At 43.9% G+C, this 26945-nt stretch overlaps 1 protein-coding gene across 2 annotated transcripts; it reads right to left on the bottom strand.

Moving 5' to 3' along the window:
* Positions 1–1016: 1016 nt before the first annotated feature.
* On the bottom strand, positions 1017–15276 carry DHCR24 (24-dehydrocholesterol reductase). 2 transcript variants are annotated; one of them, XM_066597520.1, is made up of 10 exons: positions 15217–15276; positions 14759–15009; positions 12444–12599; positions 12218–12323; positions 11078–11196; positions 10704–10967; positions 9526–9669; positions 7429–7626; positions 6068–6246; positions 1017–2306 (listed from the first exon to the last, which is right to left on the bottom strand). In XM_066597520.1, the coding sequence occupies exons 2-10, from the start codon at positions 14987–14989 to the stop codon at positions 2153–2155; spliced, it is 1551 nt and encodes a 516-aa protein (XP_066453617.1). In that variant the 5' UTR covers positions 14990–15009; positions 15217–15276; the 3' UTR covers positions 1017–2152. The 2 variants fall into 2 exon arrangements, with proteins under 2 accessions (XP_066453617.1, XP_066453616.1); XM_066597519.1 differs by lacking the exon at positions 15217–15276 and adding an exon at positions 15081–15203.
* Between the last annotated feature and the right edge of the window lie 11669 nt (positions 15277–26945).

Genomic DNA, 26945 nt, shown 5'->3' with positions numbered 1-26945 from the left:
TTTGTAAAAAGAGGGCAGGGCTTGGCCAGCCGCAGCACTTCAAAGTCACTTTAGTTTATGGCAGAAAATGGCGTTCATTTTATTGCAAAAATACCGCAAACTGAGCTACCACAGATTTCCAAAAGTGGTGCAGAGCAGCTCAAAATGTGCAAAATATAAAGAAGCTTAAGACTCTTAACACCAGAGTTAGATAAATGTGCCCCTTAGGGTGCATTTAGACACAAAGATGATCATTCAAAAGATGGCTTTTGAGCGATCATTTTGCATAAACTACTACTTGGTACTAATGCCTATTAGTACCAATTAGTAGTGTGTGAGTCACTGGGAGCTGTATTCATAGAACAGACCACCCACTGTTCTCTGAATAAATTCCATTTGTTCTGCCACAGGGCTGACAGCTGAGACAATGTAATCAGCGCTTCCTGGGCAGAACACAGCGTGCGGCCCGTCTTATCAGCTGTTCTGCTGAACAATGGGTTTCATGCAGAACTGAAATTCATTGTTTGGCAGAAAAGTGAAAGATGGGCACATTTATACACAATGATTATCACTCAAAAGATGGCGCTGGAGCAATAATCGTATCTAAATGGGCCTTTAGACTAGGCAGTCTTAAAATACACCAGATTTGTCAAAGTGACTGTTAAATGATCAATCTGTTGAATTTCAAAACGGTCTAGTTTACTGTTCTACCACCTAAGAGTTGGCGTAGTTTGTCAAAAATTGCCATTTTCTGGCACACAGTATCACATTTAGGCCACATCACCCATTTCTACAAAGGAACATCCGTTCATCAAAGGGTCTAAAACACATATTAACTTGGTGCAAAGCCTGTTTGCCATTTATACGCCAACACTGCACCTCATTGGACATGTAATACCCACACACTGTGCCCCCTTGTCAATATTCCAGTGACAGACTAATAACATTCACTGAATAGCACATACCATAGATCTCTCCACAGATTTTCCATGTGCTACTAACATAGCATTGACCAAGAAATAAGCATGTACTGTAGATTATACAACAAACTGCTCATTTGCACTTTAATAAAAGTCCTTGCTCACGGGTGACTACACTCATATTGTCACAACATAAGGAATTACACAAAGTCATTCAGTAATTAAAGCATCCTGCTGGTTGGCACTTTCATCCAGATATACAAATGTGGCCATCTTTGGGCTTATATCAGCAAAATAACTTCAGATTTCCGGAGACGTTCAGGCTTCATCACCAAGGTTCACATTCACCTACACAACTTGGCTCAGTAATCTTGGATGGACAACAGTGGCATCATGGAAGCAGTTGTGCTGGACAGGAAGTAGTCGTAATGGATGCATAGGGCTTTCGTCATCGCCTTAAGATTTCTTTAACAGAACAATGTAAAGTCACTCGAGCGCTACTACAGGGCAGGGTTTCTCCCTCACAAAACACAGGCGGGGAAATGCTGATCACAGCTGGCACCTGGATTTGTCACAGTGATTGAACTAACAATTCCAAGTACCGGCTGCAATCAGCGTGGCTGCGTATGCATTCTGCAGAGAAAATGCTCATGTAACAGCACTAATTAGGTCTCTGCAACAGATAGATCTACAATTAAACGTCTCCAGCACTGGGCCAGTTCTTCTTCGGTTAAACAGGGCTTTAAGGCTTTACTTACATTGCCAATTGGAATTGCGCCTGACATTCTCAGGTGCAACTTGCATTGCCCAGCACACGGGCACTCTGACCATTACAGGTCCCATTCTTGTGCAAGACTCACATGAAAATAGGACTTGCAGAAATTTTTTACACTTGGACCATCAATTCGAGTGAAAAATTGCTCATATGAATGAGTTTGTTTTCTGTGGGAGTTCTGTACCTGTCTGCCAGCACAGATTTTGAAAGTGGCCTTTGAGAACAGATGGTGACACATGGAGGTAGTGCCACAGACAGCAGTAGAGAGGATGCCACTTCAATCTGTAATGTTAGACTTAAAAAATACGGCAATGGATGCACAGGTGGAGTGGCGAGGCACAGTTGTTAAAGGGTTGTCATAAATTGCCAAGTCCTTAATCTGACTGTTGGGACTTGTATCCTGTTTTTTGGGGGTTTTTAAGTTAAAAAAAAAAAAAAAAAAAAAAAAGTAATGTTCTATAACAAATACGTATTGCGCTCAGTGTCGGGCAGCTTTGCAAATTTTATCATACACCTCTGGAAAAGCGTTCTTACAACCTAGCTTCTGACGCAACTTTTGATACAAGGATCCATCAAACATCTCCCAGAATTCTTCCCGGCTCATGTAGCAATCTGCATAAAGCATCTGAAAACTGAATGGAGAAAAGGAACAATCATAAAGGTGATCAAGTCCACATGGCAGCTTATAGAGGTTTTAGCTTATGTATGGCAGATATTAAGGGTGCTCAATGATTTCCATATTTTTGAGAGAATCGTACAGAGCGGTAGCGTAAATGCTCAAGCACCTCCTCACCCTGGACATGGATGTGAGGAGAAACGCAGGACTCAGGAACCATTATAATAGTGATTGTGGGGTTCCCATTCATCTAACATTTATCACTTATTCACAGAGTAGATACATTGTGTAAAAACACATAAAAATAAGCTGTCATGGAGATTTTATTAGTAATTTTTAGAAAATTAAAGACACGTTCTGAGTGTTTCACATCGGAGAGATCATTAATAATAATCCTGTAAATATATGTATATCGATATACATTTATATAATAAAACTATTAATTTCTAATTTCTCTAAAGATAGATACGGATACCTCTGTAACTGCATACAATGTGTATAGCACGTTTCTAACACTATGCAGGACAGCTCTCTGATGTCGGAGGCTGCTCTGCATACGTGTATTATAGTATGCAAGACAGGGCCGTCATCGGAGCGCTGTCCTGCATAGTGTTAGAAACGCGTTGGACCGTGCTTGACATCAGAGCAATGCAGGGAAATCTGAGTGTTAAACGAGGCCCGGCACTGGATTGGAAAGGGATAAGCATTAAAACTTAAATAAACTAAGTGTCTGGTATGAAAACAATGGAAACATTAAGCTACAGCACACATACTGCTGGATGGAAGTGGCAAAATTATGACCCAAGGGGAAAAAATGGCTAAGTATATTATGAGGAAAGTTTCTAAATACTCGTTGTAAATATGAGTTATCTGCTGGAGTGAATATGAGTTATCTGCTGGAGTGTGATCTTTGACCTCTTATCTACAATATGTGAGACTTTGCTCGCTGTTATGACTTGAACCGAGAGGTCACCTGAGTTTGTGAATGTAGAGTTACTTTTTAGCTGCTATTTTGTTACTGTCCACCTAATATTAGGAAACGGCTATTTCATCAATTACAAGAAATTAATTACTAAATGTCGTCTACAGAACTTCAGAGCTAAGTTATTTCACAGCCCGGGCACTTCCCTTTACTGACAGCTGCATTATACAGTGGACTACATACTGGTGTCATACTAAAGCTGAGCTCACACTATGTTAAAGGGGTTGTAGAACTTTTATGTGAAGATAGCGCCCCCCATGTCAAAGACATAATAAAGAGCTTAATTAGTCAATGGCTGCAACAGTCCCTTGAAAAATACAAGGCAACTGCTGTGTGCGTATAAATGGAGATGAGCAAGTATACTCGCTAAGGCACATTATTCGAGCGAGTAGTGCCTTAGCTGAGTATCTCCCCGCTTGTCTTTAAAGATTCGGGGGCCGGCGCGGGTGACAGGTGAGTTGCGGCGGGGAGCGGGGGGGTGAGAGAGGGAGAGAGAGATCTCCCCTCCGTTCCTCCCCGCTCTCCCCCGCCGCTCCCCGCCCCCCGCCAGCCCCCGAATCTTTAGAGACGAGCGGGGAGATACTCGGCTAAGGCACTACTCGCTCGAGTAATGTGCCTTAGTGAGTATACTCACTCATCTCTACAGCCTCAAAATTACCAAGAATTCCCACAAGAACCGCACCACAGACTTTAGATTAGGATGCAAGTAGGGGTTTTACACATGAAAGAACAGTGGTCACGTTTTGGACTAGAATGTCCTTTATCAAGCTAATGTAGGAAAGGATATAGTATAATGAAGAGCATTGTTGGTACCAGGTAAACTGTGTGGGGACAATAGGAAAACTAAAAAAAAAGGAAAAGGTCCAGCTCATCCAATGTGAAAAAAATTTGTAAAAACACTAAAAACTTTAAAATTATCGTTTAATCTAAAAAAATAATGAAATCGTGTAGATCAAATATCCAGCTAACTCACAAGAAAAATGCTCTGGACACGTTTCGAGTCCTTAGTTATGGCCTTTTGCGTCCTTGCTGTGCCTGGTCAAGCGTGTCCGTTGCTTCTGTCCTCTGGCGAGATTGGTTGGTTAGCGGGCATTTTTTCTTTTTTGTATTGTCCAATAGGGAAAGCCTCTAGTGATCCACTGAGCGAGGCTTCAGAGATTAGACAGGAACTCATCTACGAAGCATCGCTCGGTGGGTTACTAGGAGCTTTTCCTATTGCCCCCGCATGGTTTACTTGGTATTAACAATGATCTTCATTAGATTATATCCTTTCCTACATTAGCTTGCCAAATGATATAAAGCAATTTTTACTTGCATCCTCATCTAAAATCTGTGGCGCAGTTGTTCTTCTTGCTGGGTTTATAATAAATCTCCCCGAAAGTCTGCCGCCAGTAGCTCTGAGTTTCCTCACCGATGTAATGCTTACAGGCTGCAGCTGCCTTTATATGGGACGTGACAGGCTTCTGCAGCCAACGGCAGAGCTCACTGATCGATCGCTGAGCTCTGCAATTTCCTGCAGCAGCCTGTAAAGTCCCATACATAGGAGACTGCAACCTGTAAATATTACGTCAGCAAGGTGACCAGTAGCCGCCAGTGGGGGACTTGTGGGGAGAGGCGAGCATGACATTTTTTTATGTTTTTGACATGTGGGAGCCTTTTTAACATAAAAGTTTTAACTATGAAAACCCTTTAAAGGGGTTGTCTCGAGGAAGCACTGAATTTTTTTTTTTGCCCAGTCCCCCTTATTAAGCATACATTACTAAGCCCCCCTGTAAATGACTTTTCTAGCTGGTTTGTACTTACAGTTCCAGCGTTTCAGCAACTTATAAAAATTTTCCCAAGATGGCCGCCAGCTCTTTTCCCATCGCTTGCTGTAGCCCGACGTGCGCGCTCCCGAGACGCTACCAGCTGTGTCTCCCTGACAACCAGACGCCCCGCAGCCGCCGACCGGACCCCTGGATTGAACGCGGCCGACCACGGCACACAGTCACCCACCGCCAGGCAGCAGGTAACCGGCACAGCGACAGCCCCCCCAGCACAGCGACAGCCCCCCCATCACAGCGACAGCCCCCCCCCCCCCCCCCATCACAGCCCCCCGACAGCTGGGCGGCTCTGCACCTTCCTCTAACAGAGGATGGTACAGAATGGCCGCTCCAGCGCGCTCCCGAGCAGTGACAGCTCGTCTGCGCATGCGCAGAAGAGCTGTAGCGGGGAGCACACTGAAGCGGCTCGTGCTGAAAGGAGAAGACCGGACTGCGCAAGCGCGTCTAAAAAAAATCAAGCTGCCAGCGAATTTAGACGGAACCATGGAGACGAGGACGCTAGCAACGGAGCAGGTAAGTGAATAACTTCTGTATGGCTCATATTTAATGCACGATGTATATTACAAAGTGCATTAATATGGCCATACAGAAGTGTATAGACCCACTTGGTTTCGCGAGACAACCCCTATAAGCACTCTGTTAAGTTTTCTGGCACAGGGAAAAGGTATTCAAACTGAATCCATACTGGAACCATTGGCTTTAATGAGGCAAACCAAGACCACAAGGTGCAGCCCTTAGTCTTTGTTTCACCCCGTTTCCGTCTTTTTGGAGGATACAATATTGTAGTCAACTACATTATTGTGTCCTCCCCAAAAAATGGAAACAAACGAAGACCAAAGTTGGCACTCATGGTCTCCGTTTGCCTCACTCAAGTCAATGGTTCTACTAAGGGTTCTATTTGAATACCATTTTCGGGTATTCAAACGGAAACCTATGACAGAAAGCTCAATGGATGCTAATATTATGACTTACCCATGGACGTCTCTGACAAATTTTTCCAATTGGCGCATAGAAGCTTTGGCATCAAAATGTTTTGTCTTCGGTTCCCCATATGCCCCAATATCTACATAGAGCTCTGCTTCATTACCCTTGGGATGGACCATGCCAGGATGACTTGGCAGAATGAAAGGACAAAGCCAAAGTGGGTAGACCTGCGAAAACCATAAACTTATTAAAATTATAACCTTGGATCCGACCACTTTACGGCTTATACATCAATATAATCTACATAAAATGTCAAAAAACGCAATTCAATAATTTACTGTTCATTCATCCAAAATCACAACCCGTAATACACTCCAGAGCTGCATTCATGGTTCTGCTAGCAATCACTAGCAACAGTCAGACATATCTCTAACAGCAGTGCTTTGCTACTGCAGACTATAGCAGGCACTGTACAGTAAAGAGGACCCCTCACATAAAGGAAATCATCGGAGCAAGCTCTGCACACATATTGCCCTACCAAAAAGTAGCTGGTAGATTGCAGCTCTGAAGCCTGGAGAACAGTGGCGCTAACGGTGGTTTTACACAAAGCGAGAAATCGTTGATAAATCGTTCACCCGAGCAAACACAATTTGGCAGTAGCCCTGCCATGCCTTATCACAGCAATGGGCAGTACTGTGGTCAAAGTCCCCCAGGGGGACAGAAGTTGTGTAAAGAAAAACGCAAAAAAACTGAGGCAAAATGCTAATTTTTAGCATTGTGCCTCCTTAAAAACGCAATAAAAGTGATCAAAAAAGCCGTATGTACTCCAAAATGGTACCAATAAAAACTACAGCTCGTCTCGCAAAAAATAAGCCCTCATAGAGCTCCGTACATAAAAAAAAAAAAAAAAGGTTACAGGACTTTGAATGCAGCAATTTAGAAAAAAAAAAAAAAAGATTTCGAAAAAAAAGTGTTTTTATTGCAAAAAATTGGAAAAAAATCTTTAAAAAAATGTAAGAACTTTGGTATCGTTGTAACCGTACCGGCCCGCAGAAAAAATGTATTGTGTAATTTATGCTGCATGATTAACGCTGTAAAAAAAAAAAAAAAATAAATAAATAAATAAATCTATGGCAGAATTGATGCGTTTTCTCTCCCTGCTATCATAAAAAAAAAAAGGTTTACAATATAGTCAAATGTACCCAAAAGTGGCACCGATAAAAACGACAGTTCGCCACGCAAAAAACAAGCCCTTATACAGCCGCATCGACGGAAAAATAAAAAAACTTATGACTTTTGATAAATGGAGAAGAAAATCCGACAAAAATCATTGCGTCCTTAAGCCCCAAATAGGCCATGTCATGAAGGGGTTAAAGGGGTCATTTACTTTCGAGAAACCAGATACATACATTAATCTCCTTGTGAAAGACATCGATGGCTCTCTGCAGACATTTCATTGGAACGAGCATGTCCTGCACCACATGATGCTGCTCATACAGCTTTCGGATGGTTTCTCCTTGGGTGAGCTTTAATAGTGAGATTTTTGGAGGCACCATCCAGCCAAACACGTAACGAAACAGCGGGTGATTGCCGAATGGAATAATGTCCTAGAACAAAAGGGAGAAAGCCATCAACGGCTGCAAATGAGCTTAAAGAAGCAGTCCCCGGAATTCAGTTTTTCATTCATTTATTATGTAACCACCCCAGTATACATAAGTCAGCTAGTCTCACCTAGTTTCGTTATTCCGAAAAATTCCCTCCAGTTGGGTCATGTGATCTCATGGTGAACCCTCCTTAGAATTTTCTAACCTTAATGTTCTCTGAAGAGGGGGGGGGGGGTAACTACTAGAACTTCATATATGGCCTGTACTACATATGCTGTTCTCAGGAGGACAGTAACTCCAATCACATCACAGCTGGTGATTAAAGGTCCCTGGCGCAGTTATATGAAGATTATAGTTCATCCTCCTCCCTGTATACCTACAGTCTGTATCTTATTTAGGTGAATGTAGCACTTAAATGATATTTAAATTGTCCACCCAGCTGGCAAAGATGGTACAACCTCCATCTAATGCTGTGCTGATGCACTATGGGGTTGTTTGAAAGTAAAAGTAACATCAAGATGATGCCTGATAAGCATCAGACACAGGGCTACACTGCATGGAAGTGGCTGTAATATACAGAAGAGACCTCTAGATTGCGGCAGGCCAGTAAGAAGTGCAAGGGTGGAAAAATGTGTTTTCAGGGGAGCATTTTTTAATATGTAATCAGATAAATAAGTATATTAAGGCTCAAGTCCACCCAGAACTGAATATTCAGTATTAGAGAAATTATGCATTGGTTCATAACAGTTGATATGCATGAAACACAATGTGGGGAATCATAGAATGGTAGAGTTGGAAGGGACCTCCAGGGTTATCGGGTCCAACCCTCTGCTCAGTGCAGGATTTACTAAGTCATCCCTGACAAATACATAGAATCATAGAATGGTAGAGTTGGAAAAGACTTCCGGGGTCATCGGGTCCAACCCCCTGCTCAGTGCAGGATCACTAAATCATCCCAGACAGATATATAGAATCATAGACTGGTAGAGTTGGAAGGGACCTCCAGGGTTATCGGGTCCAACCCCTGATCAGAGCTGGATTCACTAAAGTATCTCAGACAAATGTCTGTCCAGCCTCTGTGTTAAGACTTCCATTGAAGGAGAACTCACCCCCTCCTGTGGTAACCTGTTCCACTCATTGATCCCCCTCACTGTCTAATATCTAATTTGTGTCTCCTCCCTTTCAGTTTCATCCCATTGCTTCTGGTCTTTCCTTGTACAGATGAGAATAGGACTGACCCCTCTGCACTGTGACAGCCCTTCACATATTTGTAGACAGCTATTAACCCGTTGCAATTAAATTTTGGATTCAGAGTTTCCTAGGGGTTTTTCTCTTTCTGCCATTATACAATGGCGCCATCTGCTGGCTAGAGCCAATACTGCGGTATGGGATATGCTGGAGAGGCCGCCGCCCCCCCCCCCCCCGACAACAGAGCAGCCAGTAATATACAGTAAAAATACCCTGCCGGACGTCTTTCGACATCAAAGCTGTACAGCCTTTAATCAGAATGTCTTCAGACATCAGACAGTGGATTGGAAAGGCTTAAGTCTCTTCTCAGCCTTCTTTTTTGCAAGCTAAACATTCCCAGATCCTTTAACCGTTCCTCATAGGACATGATTTGCAGACCGCTCACAATCTTGGTAGCTGTTCTCTAAACTTGCTCCAGTTTGTCCATGTGTCTTTTTTAAAGTAGGGTGCCCAGAACTGGACACAGTATTCCAGATGAAACAAGGTATCAAAATGACTACATGGGAATAGTGCAGGTCGCTACTTTCTCCAAGGTGCTCCAACTTCCAGTAAGAGGAAATGCTTCTATAGATAAGCATCCACACTACGACTAGTCTTATTTACGGAGTCTATACAATCATTGCGTGCCACTATAGTTTTTACATTAAATCTTACCTGCAGCTCCCAGAAGATACTCTTTGTATGTCTGTGGTAGTAATGGCGTAAGGGAATGTACTCTGTTCCACTTCGGTTATTCTTTAAATAGGATTCCACATGACGGAAAAACCAGGGTTTCCAATAATTTCCAATTCTATTTACCTTTGAATACACCAGAGTACAATTATGTTAGTAAAGACATCATGGTTTTTTACTTAAATGCATGTATTTTGGTCTAAAAACCATGTCTGATGTAGTGTTTTATTTTTAAAAAAACTGTTACATTGTTTGCCTTCTGCAGCTTGTGTGTAGCATAGTATACAAGCAAGCTGCAGAATGATGTTCACAGTGAAATCTGTCAGTGACCTTATCTGACGGCTCATTCTCCAGCTCGTCTCCTGAACAAACCTCTAAGCTGAATTAGAACCAAATCAAAGCTTAAGCTTGATTTTTATCATAAATAAGCTTATAAGTTTGTTTAAAAGAAGAGAGAGAAGAGAGAAAAGATGCAGACCGAGCCCTCAGTCACGCTTGCTGCCAGATTTTACTGCGAACGCCATTCTGCAGCTTGCTGTATACTGTGATACATAGAGGCTGCAGAAGCCAAACAATGCAACATTTTTAATAAAACACTACTGCAAAAATGCATGCATTCAAGTAGAAAAAAAGGCTCCAAGTTGTCCATAGCCTTTAAAGAGAACCTGTCACCAGGTTCACGCTGCCTAAACCACAGGCAGCATGAACCCCGGGAGAGATATGTACACGGTGCTCATCTATGTGTTATTCTAAAACACCGGAGACTTTTAAAGTAATCATATATTGACGTTTGACTCGAAAGGGCACTCCGAGTCACGCGGATGGGGCAGTTTTGTGCCAGCCTCTCTTCGACCCAGCGTGCCTAGAGTGACAACTCTTCCCCTATACACAAACGGAGAGAGCGCTATCACTCTAGACAATGCAGGCAGGGAAAGGCCGGCCCCGTCCCTGTGACTCAGAGCGCCCTTCTGAGTCAAACTTTAGTGCATGTTCACTCTGAAAGATTACAGTGTTTCAGAAGACATACATGACCGCAGTGTACATACCTGTCCCATGCTGCCCATGGTTTGCACAGCATGAACCCGGTTACGGGTTCCCTTTACAGATCAAGTGTGACGAGATACAGAAGAACCAATTTGGGAAATTACAGAGTTACGTACTTGGCCCGGCTGAGCCTCATCAGTCAGGACTCCAGTCATTATCACAGCCTCATCAGCGGAGTAGACCAAACCTTCCACAAAATAATTGTCTTTTTTCTTGGACTCTCTTGAAAACCTCTCGCAGATTTTCTCCAGGCCTCTCACAGGGGTGTAGTTCAGCTTCACATACTTCTTAGCTGGGACAATCTTTATTTCTGCAGCAACCAAGAAGCCCAACGTTCCACAAGACCAGGGGACGGCATAGAAGAGGTCGGAATTTTCTGTCTGAGAGGAGAATTTTTTAGACAATTACTACAAAATAGTGATCACAAAAGTGAAAAAAAATAAAGCGCAAAACACACCAAAATGAACACTAAAAACGTATTCTGTCTTACCGGTGTACACCGCACAAGGCTTCCATCAGCAAGGACAAGTTCATAGGCCGTGCAGATGTGTTGGAAAAGTCCAAAGTTATGGGATGAGGATTCAATTCCTGTTCCCATGATCAGACCACCTGCAGCGGCAGATACAGTTATTGGAGCACATTGGAGTTTAATAGGGATACCAATCCTTTCTTCACAACCCTTAATGAACAGAAGCCAAACTGACTCCAGAAACCTTGGGTTCATCATGCAACAAATGGATGGGTCAGGTCTAGAGATGAGCGAACCTACTCGGCCACGCCCCTTTTTCGCCCGAGTACCGCGATTTTCGAGTACTTCCGTACTCGGGCGAAAAGATTCGGGGGGCCCCGTGGGTGAGTGGGGGGGGGGGGGGGGGGGAGAGAGAGAGAGCTGATCACATCTGCTAACCCTTTAAATGCTGCTGTTAGTTCTGCAGAAGTGATCAAACATCACAATTCCTTGAGCCCTATGAGGTCTAAAAACAATGTTAAAAAAAAAAAAAGTTTAAAAAAGTTTTATTATTAAAAAATAAAAAGTAATTTAAAAACAACCTTTTTTTCATATATGTATGATAAAAAAAACTAACTAAAACCCCAAAACCATATTTGGTTTCGCTGCGTCAATAAAAGTCTGATCGATTTAAAGTAACGCATTATTTACCCGCATGGTGAACGTCGTCAGAAAACAAAATACACAATCTCAAAAAGCTACTTCAGAAGGGCTGTTGATCCGTGGATTAATCCGAATGTCAGATTGGAATCTAGAAGGAACTCTTACCCTTAAAAATGGGGAAAAATGTTTTTGCCTTCCTCTGGATCAACATTGGGGGAGGTGTGTGTGTGTGTGTGGGGAGGGGTAGTGGGGGGGTGGGGGAAGGGTTGGATGGTCATAGGTCTTTTTTAGGCCTTACATACTATGTTACTAGAATTGTGCTTTATTGGTCACCCAGTCTCCAAGAAACTGGGGTCTCTAAACTGGACCAAAGGCCATTTAAGGAGGCAAGTATTGCTTTTATTTCTCACTTCACAACATTCCCTGCTCATTAGAATTTTTTTATGTACCAAAAACCCCTTTAAGAGTTGACAGATATCTCTATTGCCCAGTTTTATGTCTTTACACATTGCCACTTACCGACTGTCAGATCATCAAGCTCCGGCAATACTGGAAGAGTCCAGCCGATAGAATTAAGAAGAGCCGTCACCTGACCCATATTCACCAGCGGCTCCACGCGTACAACCTAAGGAACCGAACATGAGAAATATCCCATAATACCGTATAGGAATTACTGATCCTGTAACTGTACTCTGCCCGATGCCTTCAGACAAGAATGACCAAACCTCCGGGTGGGAAACAATACCTGTCTCTTCGTGTCCACCTCCAAGATGTCCATCAGATTGATCATTATGTTCTTGTGCGTGTTCTTGTACTTCCCGACACGCAGGGATACCGTTAACCAGCCGGGTCTTCCGGTGCACATGAAGTTTTTACCTCCTTCAGCCTTCCAGCGGCGAACCTGGGGAAAAACTGATATTAGAATATATAGTATACTAGAGCCAACTCACCATGGCAGGTGGGGCAAGTTCTGAAGAAACCAGTAATTAGTATTAGTTTAGGCATTTTTTTAAATGCTTGCCGGCGATCACAGATGCAAATTTTTTTCCTGCGCAGATGCATTGCGGATTGCTCACTTCCATAGAGAGCAATAGAGCCCATCCGCGGTAAAAAGCAGCAGAAAACGGGGTTTTTTTTTTTACACATACGGAATACGCAAATCACATTCGTATTTGTGCATGGAGGTGCGGATGCTCCAAGCTTCTGCGCGGAAGATCCGCAGTTCAAGTCGCCCTTAGGGAACCATTGACGTCTGCACCTCCATGCACACATGAGGATTTGTTTTCTGCATTGAGCATGCGGAAAACAAATCGCAGCATGCTCCATTCTAGCGGGGATTCCTGCGGACGGCTTCTATTGAAGCCAATCTGATGACTTCAATGAAAGCCGTCCGATCCGCGGCCCTTAAGCAATGGACATTGCAGATGGGTTGCAGATTTCCCGGGAAAAGCAGGAGATTTAAAAAAACAAATCTGTTGTGCGCATGTCCGATGGCGATCCATGCGGACAATCCGCAGTACAGAAAATGTGAGGTACGCGAGGACGCCGCTATTGGCAGGGTCAGATTCTCCTGCAGGCTCCTTAATGTGGAATCCGAGCCGGCGGTGGACAAGAGGTCTAAAAGAGATTTTTCTGACCCAAATCACTTATTCACTGGATAGGTGATAGATGCCAGATCAGTGGGGTCTGACTTGGTCCACATTGGAGAACCCCATTCCCCAAGCTGCAAGATAGCAAAAGCTTGAATGGAGCTTGCCGTTCTGACTCAGTCATGCACTTTCAAACCACAATTGTGCATATCCACAGCATATTTGGACAGGGAGGGGTTGCGTACACATTATTCACTATGTTTTTCTCGTACGCAGGAAGGTCCCATAGATTTCTCCTACCTTCATGTGTAAATACGCAGTCTCTGCCGATCAGTTGATTTCCGCGACCACTGAATAGCGCTGATGACAGTGCAGTCGCCCCGGTTGGTATTGTAGATGCAGCTCTGGTCAGCGCTTTCCGCTTCCTGCACTGACCGCAAAGAGAGCGGCCCCGGGAATCGGCTGATCCTCAGAGATCCGACAGGGGGATCCTTTTGGTCATGAATTGTAAAAATAAAAATGCTGGAATCCCCCTTTAAGGCCGGGTCCACATAGGAACCGATTTGCAGTGGAATGTCTACAGCGGGCATTCCGCTGTAGATCAGCAGCAGTAAGCCCGCATCCACACCCGCACCATGTGGGGCAGATTTTAAAACAGGTTTTTCATGTATTTCTGTGCAGAATTCACCCTTTTACTGAAAAAAGGGGAATTCAGCAGCGAAAATGGCAAAAAAAAATAAAAAATGAGATGCTGCGGAATTGAATTCTATACTGCAAATCAAATTCTGCACGGGTTTTCTGCGGATTACTCCCACAGCTTTTAGACGAGAGTCTCAAAGTCTCATCCACTTTGCTGCTACTGTAAATGCAGCTGAATTTCCGTGCTAAAGGTCTGCACGGATATTTTGCAGCAAATCCGCCCCCTTGGAGGGCTAATTCCACCTGCGTGAAAACATCCATAGGGACCCTTCACAAGGGCAGAATATGTCTGCCAGGACACAGAGGAAACTTAATTTTGGGGAATTGCGCAGCTAAATCCACAGGGCTAACCGCAGATTTAGGTGCAGAATTGCAGGGCGATTTAAGCCATTTTCATTAGGCATCAAAATCTGTTTGGAGTCATGTGGACCTTGGTGCAGAATTTACTGCGGCTTATGGTGTAGAATGCAAAAATATCCCCCCTTACGTGACGGTGCCTTCACACGGGGTGGAATTATAACTTCCGCCGTCAACAGGCGCCAAAGGAATCGCGAGGCAGTAGTGCTGTGATTTCTGGGGGGGGGGTAAATCACAAAAGTTGCAGGCAGTCACACGATGACCCCGTGGCGGCCGATACTTGGGGCCGTATGGCTGCATGCAACTTTTTTGATTCTCGGACCGACTTCATCAAACTTCTATGTAAACCTCTTTTGGTACGCCGGGAACGCGCTACAACATCTGTAGGATGTAGGAAGTCTTAGTGGCATCTTACCTGCTCTTGGATCGCCTTCACGCGGCGGTCGTGCTGCTTCGGCGCGCTGCACATCTTAAACACCAGCCAGGCTCGGACGTAATAATACACATCAAATATAACGGAGAGAGGGAGCAAGAAGAGGCACACAAACACCCAGCGGTGGTGGACGAGGACGTACTCAAAGCCCTTGGCTCTGACCCACAAGAGTAAAAGGAGGAGTGACCCGGCCAGGTACAGGATGACGTCCATCACTGTAGAGGAAGGAGAGCCTGCAAAGCACAAGAACAGTGTAAATAATCCTTCATTATGGTGACCCAATCCTGACCCATGACTGCCCAACCTGAGTGCATTATCCTTCATGCAACCTGTGGCTCTCCTGAGGCTGTGAAACTACAACTCCCAGCATGCACTGCCAGTAGAGTAAATGTAGCACGCTGCAATAGTAGCAGTAACATAGTATCGGCTGCTGCACTCACCTGCCCCGCCGCACTCTACTCAGCGCACTCGCCTTTCTACCGCATGCATACTTCGCTGTCAAACTCAGCCCCGCCCCTCTCGTGGTAACTCCTCCCATTCGCCACGGTGATTCGCTGTTCTACAACTCAATCAAGCTGAGCTCAGGTGGCGCGTTTCTAGGATGTAACCAATCAGATGTTGAGCTCAGTGTCGGAACAGAGTGGGAAGCGGCGCTGTGGAGGAGCGGGCCAATCCGCTTTAAGAGGGCGGAACCAACTGGTTGCCACGGTGACTGAGCGTGTCCATAGAGGTAGAAGTCACGTGATGCAGATAGATGATAAGCGTCTGTTTAGGTGTTTTCACTTATTTTCTTAGTTTTGACTTTTCTAATGGATCAAAATGTAAAACAGAGAACCAGAATTATTTTTAAATGAACCTGACAGAATAGAAATAGTCCAAATACAGAGAGTAACCCTCAGTGCCCCCATAACAGGTCCTGCAAATAACCCATAATACAATAACTGACCCCTTTAACCCTTTGCGGACACGGCCTTTTTTTTACCTAAGGGCGCAACGAATTATAGTTTTTTTTTATCTTCACATTCCAAAAGCGTTTTTATGTTTCTGCCCATACGGCTGTATGAGGGTTTGTTTTCTTGTGTGGCGAGCTGTAGTTTTTATCGCTACCGTTTTTCGCGTACATGTAATGTATTTCATAACTTTTCTACGTTTTTTGGAGGGGAGAAGAAACATCATCTCTGCCATCGCTTTATGTTTTTTTTTATTACTGCATTAGGCTAGATTCACACGAATGTATTTACGCATACAAAATTTGCGTGCGCAATCCGCAGAGAATGGAACGTGTTGATTTCAATGCACAGGAAAATGGAGAAAGTCCAGCGTTGGGTAAAAAGCTTCCAGTCGCTATTAAACAATCCAGATAGACATGAAGGAACCGTATGGTCGCGCTAATTTAGCCGAGTTCAAAGATCGCGACATCTGAAGCCTTGGATTCCAATGTATTCATTCAGATGAGCGATTTTTAGGCACGAAAAAAATCATGACAGGAAAGATAGGACATCGGCGACCGAAAACAGCGGCGAATTTTATACGGCGCGTGAAAAGATTGGTCTGGACCTATCTGTTGACGAGATACGCTGAAAGCTCCTATAGACTTGTATGGGAGCTGAAAAACAAGGGGAGTTCAGCTGCGTCCAACGCTGCGAAAAGAAGACAGCTGGCGCTTATTAATAGTCATTCCGAGGATTTCTGCCGACCGAGGGATTACCGTACTGTAGCGTATTTTTTCACTGATACGCTGCCAGTGTAAATGGATGAGAAAACGCTAATTAGGATCAGGCCGAGCATAAAAACACATCTGGTCGTGTAAAAGAGCCCTCAGTTGTGGTTTCCAGCCAGTCCTTCCGTGCGAGCTGCTGCAGATGAGCTGTTTTCTGGTTTGCATTTCCATTGATTTCAATGGGTTCATTCACAGTTCTGTATTTTAGATTCGCATTTCGATTGCGCAAAAAACGATGCGGTAAATTCTACTTTTTCTACTTTTCTTTGCATATGTGCATGAATGGTACCCATAAAAGGCAACGAGGGGTGCGCAAATGTGCATTTTACCGCAATTATGAGCGGCGTTTTTGATCGCATGTCACAGCGTTTGCCAGTGCTTTTTAACACACCCCACCATTGTGATGGGTGATGAGGTGCGTTAAACGCGAAAACGCACAAAAATAAAACAGCGCTCAAAAATTGCAATGTTAGAAACACGGCATTTGAGTGAAGGTCTGCGAGGCTCCATTGAAATCAATGGGAGCGTTGTGCCGCGATTGGCGTGGCGCTTGGGTGGCCACGCTAATCGCAATAAAAAGCGGCATGTGTGAGAGTGGCCAAAATGACGTGCTCATTTTTTTCTGTAGGTTGGTACAATTACAACACTACCAAGATTAATTACTTATTTAGGTTTTTCCACAGTTGCACAATAAAAACCATTTTTTAGCAAATATTTTTTTTCTCGCATCGCTGCAGTCAAGCTCTGTGGGGACTTGCTTTTTGCGCGATGAGCCAAAGTTTTTACCCCCCCCAAAAAAAGCATTTTTAATGTTTTTTTTGCCTTTCCCTTTATACCGTTTGCAATGTAGAATAAAAAGTATGTTCAGTTTATGGTATAGGTGGATGCAACGACACCAAACATGCGGAGTTTATTTATTTATTTATTTATTTTTTTTAACCATTTTTTTTTTTCATTTTTATGTCCCTGCAGGGGACTTAAACCTGAGATCCTTTGATCACACTGATAATACATTGCAGTACTTATGTAGCCCCATTTCCCTGTCATGAATTGGTGAAACATGTTAAGGAAAGGGCTTTTAACTATTTTAATAGGCAAAGTCTCCTTAATGCAGCTCCTAACATTATTCCCTTATCTGCTGTTGGGATTCACTTGCTGGCACTTTATAGATATGAGGGTCTACAATAACCCATCAGCACTGCAGTATGTGATACAGCAATACTTCATTAGGAAATAGTAAAGGCCCATTTAGACACGATATTCGCTCAAAAGCCATCTTTTGAGCGATAATCGTCGGGTGTAAATGTTTCACTTTTCTGCCGAACAATGAATTTTAGCTCTGCATGAAAACCATCCTTTGGCAGAACAGCTGATAAGCAGGACCGCATGCTGTGTTCTGCCTGCATAGCACTGATTACATTGTATCAGCTGTCAGCCTCCTGGCAGAACAAAGAGAATGTAATCAGGAAACAGCGGGTGGTCTGTTCTCTAAATACAGCTCCCGGCAGCTCACATGCTACTAATTGGTACTAATAGGCATTAGTACCAATTAGTAGTTTATGCAAAATGATCGCTCCAAAGCCATCTTTGTGGTGTAAATGCACCTTAAGCGCTTGAGGGCGTTTGATAAAGATCTCACAGGATGTCACGCTAACCATTAGACTTCTGTCATTTTAACAAAGTTTTTTTTTGTGTGTGTTTTAACTTGAATTAATAAAGTTTACTCTTTTGAAAGGGACTTTGTTGAGAGTGCTTTCTTGTCTGTTTCGGCATGTGTTCCATATAGTGATATCACTTTATTGCCTTTTATCCTTATCAGGGTCCGAGTCCTTTATTATCTGCACTGTCAGCACTTCACACTGCCTACACTTCTCTTGAACCCGGCTTACGTAGTCCTAACCTGACCTCACCTGGCACAGTTCGCCCTGGCGTTCAGTTTACACACACATATTTTTTTTTTCTACAAGATCGTTCAGTTCGCTGTACCAGTCAATGCGAATGACTGATGTTTAAACCGAACGATTAGCGAACAAGCCAACCATGATTGGCCAGGGCCATGTCTACCATTGTGCAGCATCACCTCTTTTTCTTGCAACAGTTTGTAAATGTCTGGGAGGTGAGGAGACCAACTGCTGGAGTTTGGGGAGAGAAATGTTGTCCCATGTAGGATTCTAGCTGCGCCACAGTCCTCAGTCGTCTTTGCCAGATTTTTCGATTCATAATGCGCCAAATGTTTTCTTTTGGGGAAAGGTCCGGACTGCAGACGGCCAGTTCAGCACCCGGACTCTTCTTCTATGAAGCTATGCTGTTGTGATGGATGCTGAACTATGCAAGGCCTTCCCTGAAAGTGACGTTGTCTGGGTGGGAGTATATGTTGTTCTATAACCGCTACTGTATATACTGCTCAGCATCGATAGTGCCTTTCAATATGTGTAAGCCCCCCATGCCATAGGCACTAATGCAACCCCATACCAGTTGAGATGCAGGCTTTTGAACTGTGCGCTGATAAAATACAACCTTGAGGTCGGAGTTTTCTCAGGTCTTCCTCCCCTTTTTATCCAAAATTCAAGTATAGCATGATCACTGCCTCCTAACGTCCCAGCCACCCTTACTCCCTCAACCATTTCTTCCCTGTTGGTAAAGGTCCATGCTGCATAAATGATGGTCGATCAGCTGATCGCTTATCGCTCAGTGTAAATAGCAGCCGTTTAGTACTGAACGGCCGCTATGTTATGTCAATGGAGAGGGGCTGGGAACGCGATGGGAGAAATCTCCTGCAGCTGCCCCACTATGAGCCAGCGATACTAGCTCCTCATCATTGTAATTAAGGGCGCCCACCCACTAGCGATATGTTTTCTTGCAATTCGAGAGCGTGTGAAAAGGCATGATTATAAAACCAATGATTCGCAATGGTTTTATACTCATTTGCGATTTTTCACTCAAACCGCGCAGCGCTGAGAAAAATCTGCGATATCGCTCATTGTTTTCAATGGGGCCGGCACTGCTGCGGCCCCTATTAAAAGCAATGGGTTGCAGGCAACCCCCGCAGCAATGATTTTCAGGAAAGGGCTTGAAATATAAGCCCTTCCCTGACAATTAGGCCTAGCTGTAAAAAAAGTAAAATAATTTTTTTTTTACTCACCTAGAAGAGCAGTCCGGCTCTTCTCTCTGGCCTGGCAGTCGTCTTCTGTCGGCTGGGGATTGAAAAATCCTCGCCCCCAGAAAGCGCTGCCTCTGATTGGCTGAGCGCTTTGACCAATCAGAGGCAGTGCCCAGCCGTCATTAAATTCAAAGAATGGCTGAGCGCTGCCTGTGATTGGCTGAGCGCTGTGACCAATCATAGGCAGCGCTCAGCTGTCATTCAATGATGGCTGGGCGCTGCCTCTGATTGGTCACAGCGCCCTTCCAGCTGTGGCAGAAGTCCTCTGATGTACTCCCTATGTTTTCAATGGGGCTGGCGCTGCTGCCGCCGGCCCCATTGAGAACGATGGGCGATATCGCAGATTTTTCTTAGCGCTGCGAGGCTTGAGTAAAAAATTGCAAATGAGTATGAAACCATTGAAAATCATTGGTTTCATAATCATGCGTTTTCACTCGCTCTCGCATCGCAAGAAAATATATCGCTAGTGGGTAGGCGCCCTAACTGAGCCAAATGAGTAGAAGAAAGGTGATTACTCCCAAGTAGCAGCACAATTGAGTCAGGGCAAATTTTGCTTATAGCTCTCATGCCAGATGACGTCCACGGATTTGAAACCAAAATGAGAGCCACCAAGTCTATAGATAGCCCATCGAGCTGCTTAAAAAATTAATGAATGGCCAAGGAGCCAGACACATGATCTCTGGGTAACATGATAGAAAAATGTTACAAAACACTACCAAACACACTCAGCAAAAAACCTTTACAATCTTAGTAAGGCCGGTCTCACACGGCCTCCACATGCGGGAGCCTGCAGTGGAATCCGGCTCTGACGGCAGCTAACGACTCCACGTACCTTATTAACTCTGTTCTGCACACTCGCCGTTGGTCATGCACAGTACAGAATTTTATTTTTTAAATTTATGCTTTTCCCGCGCCTTTTCTAGGTGATTACACGGGTATCGGCGGCCTATCCGTAATCGCTATCCGCACATCTGAGCAGATATGCGAATGTTCTATTTTTTTATTGTGTGCAGAATACTGCACAGGAGACAATCGCGGATTCTGCAATAGAAATCCGGTCGTGTGAGACCAGCCTAAATCTGGTCTGATGTAACGTTTGAAAGAACTCGACTTCCAACGACGAATGTTCTTAACCGCCTATTATTGCCCACATATACTGCGCTGTAATACAGCTTCCCAGCTAAAGGCAAGTACAGAAGACTTTAAAGCAACATCTGGTGACAAAAAACACACATTAGGCCGACGTTCATTTAGCTCACTTCTACTGCCATCTGCTGACCAAAACAGACATTACAGATAAAGTTTTCAACGTTCACATTTATGTAATGCGATATCAGATATCAATACTAGAACGGCAGGATAAGTTAGGATTGTACCGCACCAGGGCTCGATTTAACACTTGCCACATTTACATGAAGGTCCCACCCAGAAACGAGCCAATATACACGGGACGATTATCGCTCAAAATACATTCAAACAAATGAAAATGTGCAATAATCATTACGCCAAAATGCAAAAAAATTCATTTACTATTCGTTTACTTTTCATTATTGCTGACTTTCAACCAACATTAAAAATCATCGTCGGATTTCTGACTACCTGCTCCCCACTGACTTTTCGCTGACTCCTCGCTCAGCGTTTCACGTTATATTTGACATCACCAATTGTTTAGACAGGCAAATTGTCTATCTAGATGTACCATAAGGCCGCTTTCACATGGCTGAGAAAATCGCGCAAGATTTCTGCGTTGTGCGATGCACAAATCTCGCACAAATATGAACCCCATTCTTTTAAATGGGGTGATATACATGAGCGCTTTTTCCTGCATCTCATCGTGGTGTGGGAAAAAAAAAATCACAGCATGTCCTATGTTTGGGCGTTCCCTCAGAACGCCTCACCCATTGTTTTCAATGGGGTTGGCAAAAACATTGCAAGGCGTGCGAGTTTACGTGAGTACAATGCGAGGTTTCCCTGAAGTGATGAGAGGTGTTTTTGAGACAAAAACACCTCACACCCTCCAGGAAATTGCACATTCTCGAGCACGATATCAGGCCAAGTTTCACAGCCCGATATCGCACTCACCCATGTGTAATTCCTATCTCAGACCTTTACGGCATAGCCAGAGGACACACTATTAACCCTTTCCAATCCAATTTCCCCACCACCCGCACACTCCCCAGCTCTTATTTATTTTGGGTGGAGGTGGGAGGAAGGCAAAAAAACCCAATGAGGCAGAAGCCAATTTACCCCATTTTGGGCGGAAAAATTCCTTCCCGACTCCATCATGGCAGTCAGAATAATCCCGGATCAACATTTGATGTATATTATAGTATACGCAAGAGAGGTCCGACATCAGACCTCTCTCCTGTATACTGTAATATACAAATGCAGAAGAGCAGAACTCTCTTCTGTATAGAGTAAGAAACTTGTGTCGGACCTTGACGAACATGGGGACTTTGCAGGGAATTCTCAATGTCGGACAAAGTCCGACACTGGATTGGAAAAGTTTAGGCCGAATGCGCACAACCAGGTCGGATTTCAACCTAGTGCCCGGCCGGCGACCCTGCGGACCCTCTACGTACCTGTCAGTAGTATCTTCAATCTGTAATGCTGATGTGCTGGCCGGGCCGGCCGGCCGACACATGTGCAGTACAGATGACCACTCGCCGTTGCTAGACGATGACTCCGATTACACAGCCCATGACAGCTGCAGGCCTGCCGCAGATCGAACAGCTTTCATTGACTTCAAAAGAAGCCGTCCGCACGAAAACCGTGCCGAAATAGAGCATGCTGCGATTTTCACCCCGCGAGCGGAAAATCACTATTGATTTCCGCTGGTATGCAGGAAAATGCGATTTTCTACAGCATGCTATGGGCAATATTTGCTGCTGAATCCGGAGGCGGACACCAGCTCCGGATTCCACAATGCAAATAAGCCAATGTGCATTGGGCCTTGGTTAGATAGATGCGTGTCCCAACTCTGAAACATGCATCTATCTCTATTTGAGCTCGGCTGTACAAGGTGGCCAGGCATGGTTGGGATTACAGAAAAAGCCAAGCTGACTTTACTACGCTGTTTCTGGGAAAAGGGAAGGGAAGAGAGGGTCTGCATAAGATGCAGACAAGGACTACAGGTGTCCAGAAAGTCCTCAGGGAAGGTGAGACACACACTACAGACTAGACATGCATAAAACCAAGCACAGAGTGGGATTAACACAGAATGCATAAACATGATAAAATGAGTAAAATGACCAGCATTCTCTGGCAAGAGAAGCTGGTATTTATGTGCAACAGACCAGGGGGATTGGCTGGAGAATACCACACCCAGCCAGCTCAATTAACCCCCACTTGTGAAGATATGCTCATGGAAACCTGTAGAACCCCAGGTCCCAGATGCACAACTTAACAGATATGCTAGCTCATCAGGAAAAAAAGATCTCGAGCGTTGCAAAAATTTATTAGCTCGTCACGGTACAGGTGGATTTCAGGATGAGGTATTTCCTTGAGTTTCCATCCTGAGAATCCATTTGTGGTTGTTAGGAAACTTTATAACTATTTCTTGAGCAGTGCTCACCCAAGTAAAAGTCTCGAGCATTCTAGAGATTTGCTAACTCACCATGTAAAAGGTCTCAAGCATAGCAGAGATTTGCTAGCTCATCATTGTAAAGGTCTCGATCATTGCAGAGATTTGCTAGCTCATTAGGATAAAAGATTTTGAGCATAGCAGAAACTTGCTAGCTCATCGCAGTAAAGGTTTTGAACGTAGTAGAGATTTGCTCTATCTTCATTGTAAAGGTCTGAAACCAAACAAAGATTTCCTGGCTCATCATGGTTAAAGGTCTTAAGCGTAAATGAGCGCCACCGTTACCAGTTATTAGGATTCCGTCATATGCATACAGGTGGATTTCATGATGAGGTATATCCTTGAGATTCCATCCTGAGAATCCATTTGTGGTTGTTAGGAAACATTATAATTATGTCTTGAGCAGTAAAGGGTCTTGAGGGTTTCAGACATTTGTTTGCTTGTCAAGGGAAGGTCTGAAGCGTTGCAGAAATTTGCTTGCTTATTACGGTAAAGGTCGCGAACATAGCAGAGATTTATTATCTTGTCATGGTAAAAGGTGCTGAGCATAGTAGAAACTTGCTAGCTTGTCATGGTAGAGGATTCAAGCATAGCAGAAATTTACTATTTTGTCACGGTAAAGCTTTCGAGCATAGCAGAGATTTGCTGCTTGCCATGGTAAAGGTCTTGAGCATAGCAGAAACTTGTTATCTTCTCACGGTAAAGGTCTCAAACATTGCAGAGATTTGCTATCTCATAATGGTAAAGGTCTCGAGGATGGCAGAGATATGCTAGCTTGTTATGGTAAAAGATCTTGAGCGTTGCAGATATTTGCTAGCTCGTCATGGTAAAGGTCTTGAGCATAGCAGAAATTTGCTAGCTTGTCATGGTAAAGGTCTTGAGCGTAGCAGAGATTTTCTAGCTTGTCATGGTTAAAGGTCTCAAGCATTGCAGAGATTTGCTAGCTTGTCATGGTTAAAGGTCTCGAGCATAGTAGAAACTTGCTAGCCTCTCATAGTAGAGGATTCAAGCATAGCAGAGATTTACTGTCCTGTAATGTTAAAGATCTTGAGTAAAGCAGAGGTTTGCTAGCTCGTCATGGTTAAGGTCTTGAGCATAGCAGAGATATGCTAGTGTGTTATGGTGAAAAATCTCAAGCTTTGCAGAGATTTGCTTGCTTATCACGGGAAAGGTCTCAAACAATGCAGAAATTTGCTAGCTTGTCATGGTAAAAGGTCTTCAGCATAGTAGAAATTTGCTAGCTTGTCATGGTAGAGGATTCAAGCGTAGCGGTGATTTACTGTAATGGTAAAGGTCTCGAACATAGCAGAGATTTGCTAACATCACAGTAAAGGTCTCGAGCGTAGCAAAGATATAGTATCTTGTTATGGTAAAAGATGTAGAGCTTTGCAGAGATTTGCTAGCTCGTCATGATAAAGGTCTGAAGCATAGCAGAAATTTGCTTGCTCAACATGGTAAAAAGTCTTGGGCTTAGCAGAAATTTGCTAGCTTGCTATGGTAAAGGTCTCGAGCATAGCAGAGATATGTTGGCTTGTTATGGTAGATGATCTCGAGCATTGCAGAGATTTGCTTGCTTGTCATGGTAAAAGGTCTTAAGCATAGCAGAAATTTGCTGTTGCAGCCGTGCTGAGGCCTGCACCTTGCCTGCAGACCAGACCAGGTTTTGGGTGTGCCCTTGCTTCTCCGGGAGCTGAGGGGTGTGGTAGCTGCAGGAGGAAGGTCAGTCAGCACCTGGTGCTGAGTAGCCTGGCTCCTATTTAAACAGGGCCAGCACTATCTCCTGTGCTGGTCAATCACTTCAGTTGCATTTTGGACAGCGACGGAGCAACACAGCCTGGCAGAAGCTCTCCCTGCAAGCTAAGTTCTTTTCTGTTTTGTTTTGTTCTGTTTCGCTTCTATTTTGTGCTAGGGCTCCCTGATAGGGACTTGTTAGTGGCCCAGGCACACGTGCGGGCTCGCACTTGTCAGAGCGATCGGTCCGCCGAGTAGGCAGGGCCCCCTCCTGGGTTAGGGGACTATAGGGAGAGTATTCCCCATAGTGTTATGTTTCCTTTACACAGTTGTGCCTTTGATTTATGTTATTGAGGTTGCACGTCCGTAGGGCGCAACATTTGCTAGATTGTCATGGTCTGTGAAGCCCCATTAAAATCAATGGGAGTATTTTACCGCAGTTAACACGGCGTTCGGAATGCCACGCTAATCTCAGTAAAAAGCATCCAATGCGAGAGCGGCCTCAGGGTGTGTATATTTATGCAACCACATTATTTTATTTTTTTCTTCCACCTGAAAAGATTGTTTTTCAATGGAATTGTACACATAACGGGTCCTGCTGTCCAATGTGTTCATTTTCTTTTCTTTTAGGGAACTGTATGAGCCTTCTACTGTATTTGTCTCGCTGCCCCAACCACACATATGCCTGGAGAGATCTATTGTATCACACTGCTTGTTTACACCGCTATCTTTGCTATGTTCAAATTTGTCAAGAATACCGGATTATATTTTAATATACAATAATAGAAGTACAATATATTTCTAAGTGCAACATAATTTGAACAAAAAATGTCATTTTTAAGCTCTGCAGGGTTTGCATAATTAAGTATTAATTCTCTATCCACATGAAAGTATTAGCATTGATATATGCAAAACTCTCTGAAAGGTCACTTACTGTATGTGATTATGTTCTTAATGTATAGCATCATTAATTGTTTCCCCTCTGAAGAGCCTGATCCAAAGGGAATTCAAGTCAACAGTTTCTGGGGTCAGTAATAAACTTCTATGTTGTCATATGAGACATAACTGGGTTCTGGTCTTCATGAGGTATTATGTTTTTATCTTCTGTACAATTGGATAAAACTTTTTTTAAACTTAATAAAGGACATTTCTTGAATGCAGATTGGCTGTTTGTTACTAAATTCTTCTTTAGATTTGTCTGAATGCAAATCTGCCAGAAATTACAGTACAAAAAAAAATGGCGTGGGTTTTACATCAGCCACCATTGCTAGTCAGCCTGGTTGCCTAATTGGGGGGAATTAATGTGGGGTGCTCCATAATTTTATGAAACCAAGACCACTGTAGCCATTATAGGGTTGTTTTCACAAAATCAGGGCTACCCTCTATTTTATGACACTAACTCCATAGTTAGACAGCAAGGGTAGGTATAAATAGGGACTGTAGCATGTGTAATAGTCCGTTCACCACAGGTTAAACTAGCTGCATCTGGACAGCAGGGGCTACTGACCCTAAGTCCAGCTACAGACGGATATATTACAACTATATGTCTGCGTCCGTAATACAGACGTGTGTACCGGCCTGACCATTGTCATGTTTCCTTCATACGTGAACTAGTGACCTTCGTATGGGACTTGCGAGCAGACATGACACAATGACTGCCAAGCACCCAAAACATTCACCTAACATACCTGCACTCATAAACAGCTGGAATTACTACACTACAAGGTATTGGTTCATATTCTGGCTAATATACTTAGCCTGCTACATTGTCTCGTGGCTCCCTACTCTCACAAGACAACTACCTAATCAGTACTGCCTGCAAGCGGGGCAATCATCCCAATAGGGGTGGCCCGACGCCAGAACCCAAGGGCCTGGCTTGCTCTAGATGGAAAACGATCCAAGCAGAACAGGATACAGTTCACACCAACACACAAGGGAATGCATACCACACGGAACAGGACTGTTCACACCCCAT

The sequence above is a fragment of the Eleutherodactylus coqui genome, chromosome 3 (assembly GCF_035609145.1).
Source record: "Eleutherodactylus coqui strain aEleCoq1 chromosome 3, aEleCoq1.hap1, whole genome shotgun sequence".
Classification (NCBI taxonomy): Eukaryota; Metazoa; Chordata; class Amphibia; order Anura; family Eleutherodactylidae; genus Eleutherodactylus; species Eleutherodactylus coqui.
This window is presented reverse-complemented; position numbering and strand designations above follow the sequence as displayed.